This window comes from Bufo bufo, chromosome 5 (assembly GCF_905171765.1).
Source record: "Bufo bufo chromosome 5, aBufBuf1.1, whole genome shotgun sequence".
NCBI lineage: Eukaryota > Metazoa > Chordata > Amphibia > Anura > Bufonidae > Bufo > Bufo bufo.
This window is the reverse complement of record NC_053393.1, coordinates 348,505,630-348,521,881: the sequence shown is the minus strand read 5'-3', so window position 1 is coordinate 348,521,881 and position 16,252 is coordinate 348,505,630. Positions and strand designations below refer to the sequence as shown.

The 16,252-nt window shown below is 47.7% G+C and overlaps 1 protein-coding gene across 1 annotated transcript in view; it reads right to left on the bottom strand.

Annotated features, from left to right (window-relative positions):
• OTULIN (OTU deubiquitinase with linear linkage specificity) overlaps nucleotides 1-16,252 on the bottom strand; it is an 87,543-nt gene that overhangs the window by 28,805 nt on the left and 42,486 nt on the right. The window contains exon 7 of the mRNA XM_040432247.1: nucleotides 16,093-16,236. Coding sequence (XP_040288181.1) covers nucleotides 16,093-16,236 — 144 coding nt within the window. The remainder of the gene's footprint in view (nucleotides 1-16,092; nucleotides 16,237-16,252) is intronic.

Here is a 16,252-nt window from a genome sequence, read left to right as displayed (position 1 = left end):
TAATAAGTGACAGGAGGGGGGGGTGTAGTGTAGTGGTGCTTGGTGCAACATATTACTGAGCTACCTGTGTCCTCTGGTGGTCGATCCAAACAAAGGGGACCACCAGAGGACCAGGTAGCAGGTATATTAGACGCTGTTATCTAAACAGCGTCTAATATACCTGTTAGGGGTTAAAAAAAAACACATCTCCAGCCTGCCAGCGAACGATCGCCGCTGGCAGGCTGGAGATCCACTCTCTTACCTTCCGTTCCTGTGAGCGCGCGCGCCTGTGTGCGCGCGTTCACAGGAAATCTCGGCTCACGCGAGATGACGCCAATCGGCGTTAGCGTAGCCTGGGGGAGCCGCCGCGATGACGCCTTTCGGCGTTACAGTTGCGGCAAGTGGTTAATATCAAAGCGGAATATTTTTGGAAGTAGTTTTTAGTTTTAGCTATTTTAGGGGGATATCTGTGTGTGCAGGTGACTATTACTGTGCATAATTATTAGGCAACTTAACAAAAAACAAATATATACCCATTTCAATTATTTATTTTTACCAGTGAAACCAATATAACATCTCAACATTCACAAATATACATTTCTGACATTCAAAAACAAAACAAAAACAAATCAGTGACCAATATAGCCACTTTTCTTTGCAAGGACACTCAAAAGCCTGCCATCCATGGATTCTGTCAGTGTTTTGATCTGTTCACCATCAACATTGCGTGCAGCAGCAACCACAGCCTCCCAGACACTGTTCAGAGAGGTGTACTGTTTTCCCTCCTTGTAAATCTCACATTTGATGATGGACCACAGGTTCTCAATGGGGTTCAGATCAGGTGAACAAGGAGGCCATGTCATTAGATTTTCTTCTTTTATACCCTTTCTTGCCAGCCACGCTGTGGAGTACTTGGACGCGTGTGATGGAGCATTGTCCTGCATGAAAATCATGTTTTTCTTGAAGGATGCAGACTTCTTCCTGTACCACTGCTTGAAGAAGGTGTTTTACAGAAACTGGCAGTAGGACTGGGAGTTGAGCTTGACTCCATCCTCAACCCGAAAAGGCCCCACAAGCTCATCTTTGATGATACCAGCCCAAACCAGTACTCCACCTCCACCTTGCTGGCGTCTGAGTCGGACTGGAGCTCTCTGCCCTTTACCAATCCAGCCACGGGCCCATCCATCTGGCCCATCAAGACTCACTCTCATTTCATCAGTCCATAAAACCTTAGAAAAAAATCAGTCTTGAGATATTTCTTGGCCCAGTCTTGACGTTTCAGCTTGTGTGTCTTGTTCAGTGGTGGTCGTCGTTCAGCCTTTCTTACCTTGGCCATGTCTCTGAGTATTGCACACCTTATGCTTTTGGGCACTCCAGTGATGTTGCAGCTCTGAAATATGGCCAAACTGGTGGCAAATGGCATCTTGGCAGCTGCACGCTTGACTTTTCTCAGTTCATGGGCAGTTATTTTGCGCCTTGGTTTTTCCACACGCTTCTTGCGACCCTGTTGACTATTTTGAATGAAACGCTTGATTGTTCGATGATCACGCTTCAGAAGCTTTGCAATTTTAAGAGTGCTGCATCCCTCTGCAAGATATCTCACTATTTTTGACTTTTCTGAGCCTGTCAAGTCCTTCTTTTGACCCATTTTGCCAAAGGAAAGGAAGTTGCCTAATAATTATGCACACCTAATATAGGGTGTTGATGTCATTAGACCACACCCCTTCTCATTACAGAGATGCACATCACCTAATATGCTTAATTGGTAGTAGGCTTGCGAGCCTATACAGCTTGGAGTAAGACAACATGCATAAAGAGGATGATGTGGTCCAAATACTAATTTGCCTAATAATTCTGCACGCAGTGTATTCTCTCAATCTAGCTATCCATCCATGTAATCTACCTATCCTTCTACTCTACATTACTCTTTAATAATAGCCTATGTGGCACCATACAGGCCAGAGTACTTCTATAAGGGTATCAGAGCGCTCTACTCTAAAGAGTCAAACACCTGTGTCAGCTAGATGTGGTTAGAATCTGTTTTTAGCCTCACAAAAGTGTGAAGTATATCAGAAAGTTAACGATTAACTAGTATAGAATGAGGTTTTTTTGCATAAAACCTGAAGCCCCCTTTAATGTTCTACAGATACGTCATATGACAAACCCATTTCAAAAGGCAGTCCTATTACAAACACTTATCCCCTGTCCACAAAGCTGGAGATAAGTGCTTGATCCATCACAAGTTGTGTTTCCCCCTTTTAATCGAGTGTCTACCACTTCATTCCACTCTCAGCTCCATGGGACTGTCCTACAGAGATGGAGTGTCAGCGCAAATACAAGACTGCCACCCCATTTAAACAGGGGGACAATGGGCCATCATTCTCATGAATGCCAGGGCTCCCAGCGGTTGAACTCACGCCAATCAGACCATGGACAGGGGTCTGTAATAGGACAACCCTTATAAAGAGGTCCAATAGGTTCATATAGCAACATGATTGATTTTGATTGGTGGGAGTCTCAGCATTTGGATCACTCACACAAAGCGCTCGCTCTCCTTGCTGCAGGAGACAGACTCGAGATGTGCTTCTAGACTTTCTATTGAGCCAGTCTCCTGCAGTAAGGGGAAGTGGGCTCTCACCACTTCAACCCTCAACAATCAAAACCTATAATTTGTCGATGTTAAACATTCCCAGCACCTCTCCACTTCCTCTTCCAGAAACCATTTGAACTGCCCGGGTCACCGCTGCAGCCAGGGATTGGCCGAGTGGGAAACCCCAGCCGTTTCTAGTGTGTCAAGCCCAAAAAAAAGAGGAAGTAGACAGTAGTGGGGACTGGAGCAGTGTCTGAACAGCAGCTAAGTAAGTTGAGTGCTTGCCATTTGTTATTTCTGTCCCCATTTTATTTAAAATTATCACACCAGAATACCCCTTTAATGCTTTCATTTTTCTAAAGATTAAAGGGGTTGTCTCATCTCAGACAATGGGGGCATATTGCTAGGATATGCCCCCATTGTCTTAAAGGTGGGGGTCCGGCTGGGAACCGCACCTATATCGAGAATAGAGCCCCACAAAGTGGTGGCTGGCCTGGAGGATTCCGGTCCGGCCACCCCCAAGCACTCTCCTCACAGAAGTGAAATGGGAGCGCATCGCGCATGACCAGCCACTGCTCCCATTCACTTCTATGGGCCAGACGGTGCTGGCTCGGCTATTTTTGGCAGCCCCATAGAAATGAATGGAGGGCGGCTGCGCATGCACAGTGCGCCCTTCACCACTTTTACGGCTCCATTCTCGATATAGGTGCGGGTCCCGCACCTATCAGACAATGGGGGCATATCCTAGCGATATGCCCCCATTATCTGAGATAATACAACCCCTTTAATTATAGCAGTACCAATGGTTTTACTATTCAAATAGTCTATACAGTGCATCTGTACGTTATGTTTATTATAGTAATAAATACGTTTATAAGTTATGTAATCAGAATATGTTCACCTTTATGTACTGTTCACGTAGTAATAAAAGTTAAACTGCTTTGATACGATACCCTAAAATTCATATTAAAAGGGGGCTTTATTATATGAATACAGAAGTCACATCTCACAAAAAGAGTAAAACAAAGCACAGACAAAGAAAGCAGAAAAATATTGTGGGCTAAATGCTTTAAATAGCTGGGCTGAATGGACAAAAGGACGGGTCGCTGCTCTAGTACATTCTAGTTTTTCTAAAAGATTCCAAATTCAAAAGGGCACAAGGAAAAATAAAAAAATAAAAAATAAATACTAAAAACTTTACACCTTTTACACATTTTGCATGCCATACTGCACTTAAAAAAAAAAAAAAAAAAAAAAAGAATACAATAACAAAAAAATGCCTGGATTTCAGAGGCTGATTAGTTTTGAAATCAGCTCCGTATTGTTCTGTTTTTAAACAATGGCATGTGAACACAGGGGGAGATTTATCAAACTGGTGTAAAGTAGAACTGGCTTATTTGCCCATAGCAACCAATCAGATTCTACCTTTCATTTTTTTACAGCTCCTTTGGAAAATGAAAGGTGGAATCTGATTGGTTGCTATGGGCAACTAAGCCAGTTCTCCCCCACAGTCTTACTGCACTGAGCAATTAGGAAAAAAAACTGGTATCTTGGGTGAAGAGACAAAGATTGTAACCACTAACTGGCATTATTAGAAAATGGGACACACACGTTTTCCTCTCTGGAACCCCTAAAATGTGGTCGCTCTAGACCAGGGGTACTAAAGTACTCTTTTGTAAAGGTCTACATACCTGAGACTGCTGTCGGGTAAAGGTTTGAGCTGAAAAGTGTAAGGAGAGACACCACCAGAAGCCATTCCTCTAATCTCGCTCAAACCACTTTGTGCCCCCACACAGTATTGCTGCCCTTTTAGTGTCTCCTACACATGCCCCCTTATTGCCACAATAGTGATGGCCCTTAGTGCCTCCCCACACAGTATGATGCCCCTTAGCAGTAAGATGGGCCTCTAAATGCCCCTTTTACAGCAGGATGATCCCTTGGTGCCCCCACTCAGTATGATTTCGCCTCAGGCAGTGGGAAAAGTAGATAACTGGGGGGGGGGGGGGGGGCTGCTTTAGATGCTGCTATCTCCTGAATAGTAGCAGCCAGAAACATGCAACAGGTCCTGTTTGAAAGCTGACATTCCAGGCTTTCATACAAGACCAAAATAACTGCTAATGCAACAGAGGATGAATCACTGTTAGAAATAGAGTCGGGAATAATCGTGGGTAAAACCTGCTGTTACCGTCACTTACAGCATCCCGATTTTTATCAGTGATATCTTCCCCTGTCATGAATGTTTTTCTGTCATTCTGGTATTGTCTGAAAGCCTGGAATGTTTCAAACAAGACCAGTTGCGCGTTTCTAGCTGCTACCATTCAGGAGATAGCAGCATCTAAAGCTGGAGCTGGACTCCGGCAAAACAGTTAGGTGGTTAAGTAACCCCCATACAGAGTGATGCTCCTTATTGCCTCCAATTTTAATTTTCACTTACCCCACGTTCCACTGATAGAGCAGAGCTTCTCCGTCTTGTGTCTGTGGCTAAGCGCAGCAGGTGCGATGACCTCACTGGATTGCGCTTGCCTGTGCTGAACCACCATGGCAGAGGAATGGTGAAGCAGGGAGCTGACAGCTCCTAGCTTCACCATTGTATTCCTGAGGATGCAGATACAGCCGAAATCAGGACATCCATGATTCCCTACAGCTGGTATCCGCAGTCCAGATTTTGACCGTGATTTGCCAGTTGAGTACCCCTGCTCTTGATCAAATGATCACCCAACTAAACTACTAAGAATATAAACTTTGATATTTCATTACAACACAGTTAGGAAAATTAACTAATGTGATTGCATCTAGAAGCAGTCAAACTAAACCAAAATTTGGTGCATTTCTGGCAAATTAGGTCGCATCGGGTTTGAGACCTATATATAAAGCAAATGCTCCAAAAAGAATAATCCAATGTGCCCAGTTCACCTGTTTAGTTTTCCAGCTAGGTAAGAGGTGTGGATAAAGATAAGACTATGGCCTGATTCATGCGATCAAGCTCAGTCCGTGTGTCGGCTGCACCTCCTGGACCGACTGCGGCTCCCCTGACTCAAACTGCCTGCATCATAGTGCTTTATGGTAGAGTCAGTTCCTCCCCGATGGCAGCTCTATTGTACTGTATTCATATCATGTGTGAGCACAGTACAATATAGCCGAGATGAGATAGGAACTGACTGCATCATACATTACTATGATACAGTCAGTTCCGGTCAAGGGAGCAGCTGTCCGACCAGGAGAAGCAGCCGACACACAATCCGTTTTTCCTGTATTCATGTGAATCACTCCTATGTGAGAAAAAACTGCCACCATGTTTTGGAGGAATAAGCCAACCAATATAAATGGTGTACTGTCAGACAAAAGTGTCTAGTCATGCACTTTATTATCCAGCAGGAGAAGCAGTTATAAATGTGGCGCTTCTTTAGACTGCCTGTCTATATTTTAGTCTGGATTCTTCCCCAATTTCCCACTAGAGGGAGCTCTGTAGCTTTGTGCATACTGTGGTTTTAAGTAGAATGTACAAAACATCAGGAAGTAAGCTCTCTCCAGTATTGGCTGCATGAACCCTGAATGTTATTTTGTAAAACTGTGTCAATGTAGGCGATTTGGGTTCAAAGGGGTCATCTGTTTGTAACTGATGACCTAGGTCATCAGCATCTAATCGGTAGGGGTCTGACACCTGGGACCCTCGACGATCAGCTGTTTGAGAAAGCCTTCTCGCCGTTTACCCTATTCTTAGGCCAAGAGACTAATGATTGTGACGTCACTGTCCTAGGGAAAAGTGACAGGGCCACAACGCACACGGTAGCACCGGGGGGTCTTCTCAAACAGCTGATCAGCACCGCCCACCGATCAGATGCTGATGACCCATCTAGAAGATAAGTCATCAGCTACAAACATACAGATTTATATATTTCACCTTTATTTATAAAATAAAATAATCCAAAATTTACCATAAATTTGGAAAAAACTCGCAATTTCAATTTCTCTGCTTTTAAAACAAAAATTGATACCTCATAATATATTTATTACTTAACATTCCCCATATGTCTACTTTGTGTTGGCATCATTTTAGTAATGTAATTTTTTTTTTTTTAGCACGCTAGAAGGTTTAGAATTTTAGAAGCAATTGTTAACATTTTTAAGAAAATTTCCAAAACCCACTTTTTAAGTACCAGTTCAGTTCCAAAGTCACTTTGTGGGGGCTTAAATAGTAGAAACCCCCCATAAATGACCCCACTGTAGAAATTACCTCTCAAATTATTCAAAACAGATTTTATAAACGTTGTTAACCTTTTAGGTGCTCCACAAGAATTAAATAAAAATTGAGATGAAATTTCAAAATGTCACTTTTTTGGCAGATTTTCCATTTTAATCAATTTTTTCCTGTAACACATCAAGGGTTAACAGCCAAACAAAACTCAATATCTATTAACCTGATTCTGCAGTTTACAGAAACACCCCACATGTGGTGGTAAACTCATGTAAGGGCACACGGCAGGGCGCAGAAGAAAAGGAGCGCCGTATGGTTTTTGGAAGGCAGATTTGGCTGGACTGGTTTTTAGACACCATGTCACATTTGAAGACCCCCTGATGCACCCCTAAAGTAGAAACTCCCAAAAAGTGACCCCATTTTGGAAGCTACAGGATAAAGTGAGTTTTATTGGTATCATTTTGGGGTACATATGTTTTTTTATTGCTCTATATTACGTTTTTTGTGAGGCAAAGTAAACAAAAATAGCTGTTCTGGCACAGTTTTCATTTTTTGTTTTTTAAAATGTTCATGTGCTAATTTTATGGAGCAGGTTGTTACAGACTCGATGATATCAAATATGTCTACTTTGTTTGTTTCAGTTTTACATAATAAAGCATTTTTGAAAAAAAATTATGTTTTTGGGTCTTTATTTTCTGAACGCCATATTTTTTTTCTCCTGCCGATAGTCTTATGCAGGGGCTCGTTTTTTGCAGGAATAGTTGATTTTATTGGTACTATTTTTGGGTACATATGATTTTATGATCATTTATTATTACACAGTATGGGGCAAGGTGACCAAAAAATTGATTGTTTTGACAGTTTTTATTTATTTATTTTTACAGCGTTCACCTGTGGGGGTAGGTCATGTGGTATTTTTATAGAGCAGGTATTTACGGATGCGCCGATACCTAATATGTCTACTTTTTTATTTATTTATTTCACTTTAACACAATAATAGCATTTTTGAAGCAAATAAAATATGATGTTTTAGTGTCTCCATATTTTGAGAGCTATATTTTTTATTTTTTTTGTCCAATTGTCTTAGTTAGGTTCTTATTTTTTGCGGGATGAGTTGACAGTTTGATTGGTACTATTTTGGGGGACATATGCCTTTTTAATTGCTCAGTGTTGCATTTTTTTTTTAATGCAAGGTGACAAAAATTGCTTTTTTTTTACGGTGTTTATCTGACGGGATATATTATGGGATATATTTATATAGACGGTTGTTATGGACACGGCGATGCCTAATATGTTTTTTTTAATTTTTATTATTAAAAACAATTTTTTTTACTTTTTTTTTTAACTTTATTTCTGTCCCACTCTGGGACTTCACTTTTGGGGGTCTAATCCACTCTGCAATGCATTACAATAACGAGATTTTTGTATAACTTACCAGTAAAATCTCTTTCTCGCTCTTTCCTTGGGGGACACAGAAGACCTTGGGTATAGCTCATCTCCCTAGGAGGCGTGACACTAAGTGAAGACTGTTAAGCCCCTCCTCCCCAGCTATACCCTCAGCCTGGAGAGAGAGACTGCCAGTTGCGTGTCCAAGTAGTGAGAAAAGGCAAAGTCCAAAAAGTGGAACCAACAAGCCAACTACCCAAAGGGTAAAACAAACTCGGAAACAGTCAGAGAAGAACAAAGAATGGGTGGGTGCTGTGTCCCCCAAGGAAAGAGCGAGAAAGAGATTTTACTGGTAAGTTATACAAAAATCTCGTTTTCTCGCCCAGTTTCCTTGGGGGACACAGAAGACCTTGGGACGTTCAAAAGCAGTCCAAAGGGGGAGGGACCACAGCACCAAGGCGAAGCACCCGAAGGCAACAAAAAACCCGCCGCCTGCAGACCAGGCGGCCCAAGGCAGCATACGCCGAAGGCCGAGTATGCACCCTGTAGAACTCGGTAAGGTGTGCAAGGAAGACCAGTGACCACCTTACAAATGCATGGCCGAAGCCTAATGCCTCCGGCCCAGGAAAAACCGACAGCTCTGGCAAAATGAATGGTGACACCAAAAGCAGAACCCTGCCCTTGGTGCGACAACCACAGCAAGAGCCACACTGAGAAAGCGGAGGAAAGCCACCCTGGAGGCCCTCAACCCTTGCGCGGACCTCCTGGGAACACAAGAGACCGAACGTCGACAAGAGTCGGAGATCTCCAAGTAAAAAACTGCAAGGCCCAAACAAACGTCCAAATCGGTGAAGTGTCCGTTCCCGGGGGTGGGAAGGGGAGGACGACTGCCTCAATGAAATGAAGGACAAACATCACCTTCAGAAGGAAGGAAGAGACGGAATGGAGAACAGCCCTGTCCTGGGGGAAGACAGAAGGCTCTAAACAAGAAGGGCCGCCACTCAGGCACCAGTCAGAGACACGATGGCTACAGAAACCCAACCGTACAGGACAGAAGGAGTACAGAGGACTTCTGTAACGACTCCAAGGAAAAATTGGAGCGCCAAGAGCCCAGTATGTGGTTCCCAGGACGGTAACGGAGGGCAGTACAAAGGAACCCAAGAGCCGCTCCATGGAAGAAGTTCCTGACAGGCCCAGAGGGTCGGGGAACGCTGAAAGAGGAAGGACAGGAACGACACTTGATACCTCAAGCAACGGAGTCCCAGCCCCAGGGCCGGGCTGGAGAAAGACAGAACCATGGAGAGAGAAAGGCAGAGTGGGGGAACGCCCAGCTTCCCACAGAACCCCAGGTAAAGTCCTAAGTCCTACCACAGATCCTGGACGAAAACTCGGCTAGAAGCGAACACTAGCGAGCTCACTAGAGTCGCCTGGGCAAGCGGGCGAAAACCCAATGATCAGTAACACGGGCAGAACGGTCAGTAGAACTGGTCCCGTCGGCCCCGAACAATGTTGTCCCGTATCCACCCGGAGTGGGGGAGCAGACGGACAGGAACCGAAGGGTCCGCCCAGCAACCGCCCGATGCCAGGACAAGACAGGCTAAAGCCCAAGCCGATGTAGCCACCACAGGAAGACGGACTAAATGGTAGTCCTCCCAAGTTACCGAGAAGGTAAATCCATAGCAGAAACATTGCCTAGAATGGAAAAAACGCAATCTGCACCCAGCGGGAGGACAGAACGCGGTAGACCCGTTAGATAGGTACACAGCTAGTACAGTCAGTGTGGACAAGACACCAGAACCATCCACCTGAACAACCATGCTCTTCCCAGAGGGGAGGGCAGAGAAGGAACATCCTCTGAAGCGTGGCCGGAACAGAAGCCACATCGGAGAGATCCGTACCGAGTGGGAGCCAAACAGAACCGGCGAGAAAAGGCAGTCGAGACAGAGGCCGGGATAACACCCTCCAAAAGAAAGGAGGAGTGGGCATAGAGAAGCCATAGGACAGCTCAAAAGCAGGACCCCGCTACACTGAGACGCCCCGTTCACCGCTTCGCAGAAGGCGAATATCCTGAAGAACTCAAGGTGGATGTCCTCCGGACCTGGGTAAGCGAGCACCCAAGAGAAGTTGGGTGACCTTTCCCAAGAAGAGCGGCCCGAACCTGGTAGAAGGAAATAGTAGTAGGCGAGGGGACCGTAGTCCCACCAGAGCCAACATAGAATGCGAAGGGCGCTGCAGACAGCACTCTCGACCATGTGACCACTAGCGCAAGGAAACAATGCTGCGGGAAGACGAATGAGCACCGCCCAGCTCGGAGCAGTAGCGAGCAGGTAGAGGCCGTCTACTTATCTATAAGGCATTCATTTATTGTTTGTTGGACAACACCTTAGGCTTACACAGGTGGACAGAATGATCTCTTTAGAGAATAGTGCAAGGCTTGCTGCAAACACCGTCTCCCAAGAGAAAAAAATATGTCGCAGGAGGAAAGGAGGGATACGTACGAGTAGCCCCGTAAGCAGTGAGAAGGCCAACCCACCTACGGGACGAGAAGGTATACACGGCCCAACAACGCACAAAAACGTCCACTCACTGCCAAAATATCACTCAGCGAAGGCCAGCCAGAGTGCCACAGTATCTACGGAAGTGCAAACTGAAAAGGAGTTATGCACAAGACTAGTATGGTATGCGATGGAACGCAAAACTGACCGCCCCGAAAGGGGGGAAATGTACCTGGCAAACTGCAGTCGGCAAGGGTGCAAAAGCCCGCCCCAAAAAAAAAAGGGGGGAATGCCCAAGGCCGTACCTACGTCAGAGAAGTAGGGCATACCATACTTCGCCCCGAAGGGCGCCATGCACATAGCCACACAGTATCCAGCAGGAATGCAGGAGGTCCACCTAGTGAAAGGGGGGCATGCACAGGGCTATCCTAGCATTAAGTGAGTGTGCAACAACTCACCCAACACCGAAACTTCGTGAGAGTGTAACTACTCCCAATGAAGGGGAACATGTGCAAGTCCAATACGGCACATACAAGGACAGCCTTGGATCTCGTGAGCGTGCAAAATTCCGCCCATGGAATGAGGGATGGTCACGCACAAGGCCAGCACGGTATCCAATGGGAGCGCAAGCGTTCCACCCATGTTAGAGGGCCATGCTCAAGGCCAGCAACGTATCCGGTGAGAGTGTAGTATGCCGCCCAGAAAAGAGGGGGGGGGGGGGGGGTCATGCACACGGTCAGCATCGCATCCAGGGAGAGTGCGATCAGTCGGTGAGAATGTGTGCATGTCACCTGAAGGAGGCGTGCCCATGGCCGGCAGCGAATCCAGTGAGAGTGCGTACACCGCCCACGGAAGAGGGGTCATGCATATGGCCGGCAGCGGATCCAGTGAGAGTGCAAGCACCCCGCCATGTATGGGGTTCATGCACATGGCCAACAACGTACCGGCGAGAGAACATCACCGACCGAGGGAGTGTATGAATGCCGCCACAGGGAAAATCCAATGAGAGTGCATCATACCACCTATGGAAAGTGGTCATGCACATGGCTGGCAGTGAATCCAGTGAGAGTGCCAAATGCCGTCCACGGAAGGGAGTCATGCCTATGGGCGTCAGCGAAATCAGAGAGTGCAGTATTCCGCCTAAGAAAAAAGGGGTCATGCACAGATCGCAACGAATCTAGTGAGAGTGTAGCGTTCCGCCTATGGAAGGAGGTCGTGCACATGGCCAGCACCGTATCCGGTGAAACTGCAGTAGTCCGCCAATGAAAGGGGGATCATGCACAAGGCCAAACCGTAGCCAGGGAGAGTACAGTATCCCGCCCAGGAGGGGGGTCCCGCACATGGCAGTACCATAACTAAAGAGGGTGACGAATGCTGCCTACAGAAAAGGCCGCATGCACTTGACCAGCGCCGTATCGTGAGAGAGGGCTAGAAGGGTAAAATGACCCTGGCAGCGCCGCAGCCGGGGAGTGCGACATGCCGCCTAGGGAAGGGGGGCATGTACTGACATGAGGCTGCAGCGTCCTGCGCAGCCCACAAGTTATATATATAAAAAAATTCTTTTTTTTTTTTTTTTTTTATATATATATATATATATATATATATATATATAACAGAAAAGGGGAGCCACCTACAGGGGCACTGGGGGGTTCCATACAGGCCCATCTGAAGCCGGCCTGTACCCAAAGGGTTAAACAGGGATCCGGCCAGGAGGGCGGCGCTGCGATCCCCTGGGGGCAGCCATACAGGCCCATCTGAAGCCGGCCTGTACCGCGGCGCTGCGATCCCCTGGGGGCACCCATACAGGCCATCTGAAGCCGGCCTGTACCCAAAGGGTTAACAGGGATCCGGCCTGGAGGGCGGCGCTGCGATCCCCTGGGGGCGGGGGAACCTCCCGGCGGGAAGAATTCCCGCCTGGAGAAGTTCCAGCCCCCTCCAACAGAGGCCTAGTAATTGTAGGCCGTGAAGCCGGGGCCTAAATTATTAGCGGCGCCCGGCTGACCGGGGCCGCACAGTATTCAAGTACCGGCCGGGGAACGAAGCGGCGCATGCACATGCCGGCCGCGGGTGCCCACCCCGCGGGCCGGAAGAGGCGGGGACCCGGATAGAGCGCCGGGATCGCGGCCGTAAAGCCTGCGGTGCCCGGCCGACCGGAATGTTCCGACGGTCGGCCTGGGGCTGTTGAAGCATAGCGCTCATATTGCAGGCCGCGGGTGCCCACCCCGCTGCCCAGAAGCGAGGACCCTGCGCTCGGCAGCCATTTTACCCATGGAGCGGGCCCTGGCTTATAACAGCGCACCATGTGGCCAACAGCCACAACCACCTTGCCCTTGGGCCGGTGCCCGTGAGGGCAGAGGAGGGTCAGGAGCAGCAAGGCTCTGGCCCTGAAGCAGTAGCCGGTAAGAGGGAGGGGGACCCTGAGACCGGGTGCCTGTGAGGGTGGGACGCCTGCATAACCCCTCAGTCAGGGGCAGCTAGTTGCGGACCTCTGCAGCTCCCCAGGCATTCTTCTTGTAGGGAGAAGGGTGCCAATGACCTATGGAGGCCAGGAGAGAGGGAGCAGAATGTCGCCCTGCGGCAGCCCAGGGGCCAGCCTAGGTCTAGCAGGGACAGAAGGGTCCATAGGCCCAGTATAGGGTCAGGCACGCAGGAGACCGGGGGGGGACGGGGACGTTGGGCTGGAGCAGCCAATCTCTCACCATAGACGTCTTCACCCTCGGTCCGTTCCAGCAGGGTCGCCCCTTCAGCTACTGGCACCGTAGTGGCAGGACGCTGGAAGGGGGACTTGGCGTGCGGGCGACCCTTGCGCTGGCGGGATGTAGGGGAGCTGGGCTGCCCTGATCCACCTTGCCTTCTGTGGGGGAGGCAGCCGTGCGGGTGACCGGCACTGGCGCAGCTCAACCCCGGGAGAAACAGAGAGGTCTAGTGCGTCTCTGTTGTCCCTGATGATCTGGAACAAAAAGAAAAGAAAAAAGTAAAAATCTAAAATTTAAACAAGGAGAAACCAGCCCTGCAGAGCAGGGAGTGTCTTGCCTCCTTGGACACTAAGCAAAAACTGGCAGTCTCTCTCTCCAGGCTGAGGGTATAGCTGGGGAGGAGGGGCTTAACAGTCTTCACTTAGTGTCACGCCTCCTAGGGAGATGAGCTATACCCAAGGTCTTCTGTGTCCCCCAAGGAAACTGGGCGAGAAACATCTGTATTGTAATGCATTGCCTGTTAATGTATTACACTAAATAATAGGGATCGACCGATTATCGGTTTGGCCGATATTATCGGCCGATATTGAGGATTTTGAACGTTATCGGTATCGGCATCTATTTTGCCGATATACCGATAACGTATGGGGAACACAGAACGCGCTGCTGACAGCGCTCTCTGTGTTCCCTCCGCAGCACAGGGGAGAAGGAAGCAGTGTCTCCTCCCCCTGTGCTGCTGCTGCCGCTGCCGCCAATGAGAGGAGAGAACATAGAGGAGGGGCGGGGCTGTGGCCGCTGCGCCACCAATGAAGATAAGCCTTTCATTCATTCATATAGAGGAGGCGGGAGCTGGCTGCAGAATCACATAGCCGACTCCCGACCTCTATGAGCGGTACTAGCTGCGGTCCGCGGTAGTTAACTCCTCAGGTGCCGCGGATCGCAGCTACCGCTGATAGAGGTCGGGAGCCGGCTATGTGATTCTGCAGCCAGCTCCCGCCTCCTGTATATGAATGATCGATAGACTTATCTTCATTGGTGGCGCAGTGCGCCCCCCCAAGCCCCCCAGTATTAATCATTGGTGGCGCAGTGCGCCCCCCCCCCCCCACCCAGTATTAATCATTGGTGGCAGTGGCCACAGGATCCCCTCTCCCCTGCTCCTCCGATCGGAGCCCCAGCTGTGTAAGCCTGGGGCTCCGATCGGTTGCCATGGCAGCCAGGACGCTATTGAAGATCTATCAGGGGGAATAGGACAAGGGTTCTAGTCCCTAAGGGGGTTAAAAGTTAGTAAAAAAAAAAACACAAAAATATTAAGTATAAATGAAAAAGATTTATAAAAAAAAAATACACATTAACAATAAACAAAAAAAATACACATTAACAATAAACATATTAATTTTCAGCAGATTTGTGTAGGAATTTTTTTTTTTTCTCAAAAATGAAAATTCCCAGAATATCGGTATAAATTATCGGCTATCGGCCTGAAAGTTCACAAATTATCGGTATCGGTATCGGCCCTAAAAAATCAATATCGGTCGATCCCTACTAAATAATACACTAACAGTTGCCTAAGAGACCCAGCCTGACGCTGGATCTCCTCAGCCCCCGTAGAAGGCAGGTCCCGATGACTTGCAAGGCATTGGGCAGTCTCTGCAAGGCATCTGGCTGTCTTCTCACCCATCGGGTCCCCGTCACCACAGAGCGGGGACCTGATGGGATCCCTCACTGACTGCAAACCCCTTTTATGCTGCGGTCAGAAGGGGTTAATCCGTAGGCATCGGCTTTTACAGCGAAGCCGGCAGATACAGTAGGGGCCCGGCTTTCAGCGACTGCTGGGCCCCTGCAGTGATCGGGCGTGCACCGCTCCGGTGCCCACTCAATCACCATGATTTAATAGTACGTCAAATGGCTGCAAGTCACCTGCCGCCATAACGTACCATTATGTCATGTCTCAGGAAGGGGTTAAATCAATTATTATTATTATATATTTTTTTAGATAAAATGAGAAATTAACCCGTAGAAAAGCATTGTCATTTTTGATAAGGCGTTTTAAAGATCTTGGGATAGAGCCATAGTTAAGCAAGCAAAGTTACTTTGCCGTCTGACTGCACCATGAAGCTCGACTAAAGGTACTTTCACACTAGCGTTTTTCTTTTCCGGCATACAGTTCCGTCACAGGTGCTCTATACCAGGAAAAGAACTGATCAGGCATATCCTCATGCATTCTGAATGGAGAGTAATCCCTTCAGGATGCATCAGGATGTCTTCAGTTCAGTTGTTTTGACTGATCAGGCAAAAGATAAAACCATAGCATGCTACAGTTTTATCTCAGACGAAAAAAACTGAAGACTTGCCTGAATGCCGGATCCGGCATTTTTCCCCAAAGGAATGTATTCAAAATACCGGAATGCCGGATCCGTCCTTCCGGCCTGCGCAGACCGGTAAAAATGTGAAAAAAAAAATACAAGACGGATCAGTCTGTCCGCATGACAAGTGGAGAGACGAATCCGTTCTTGCAATGCATTTGTGAGACAGATCTGCATCCGGATCCGTCTCACAAATGCTTTCAGTCACATCCAAATCGGCGGATCCGGCGGACAGTTCCGACGACGGAACTGCCCGCCGGATCACACTGCCGCAAGTGTGAAAGTAGCCTAAGCTGTGCCAATCAGAGAATCACTGTATGCTGCTGACTTGTTTATTAGAAAGCATGATCCTGAGGAGCAGCATAAGATGGGATATTTCAGTACATACCTGAATAAGATCGTCATCAGCCATCCACTGTGGAAGCTTTGTCATCTGACTAAGGCACTGGAATAAGGTAGCTCTTAAGGCACAATAATTATCTCCCCTCACTCGTCTTATGGAACCAAAAAAGCGAGACACTTCTTCATAACCCTATAAGAATAAGTAA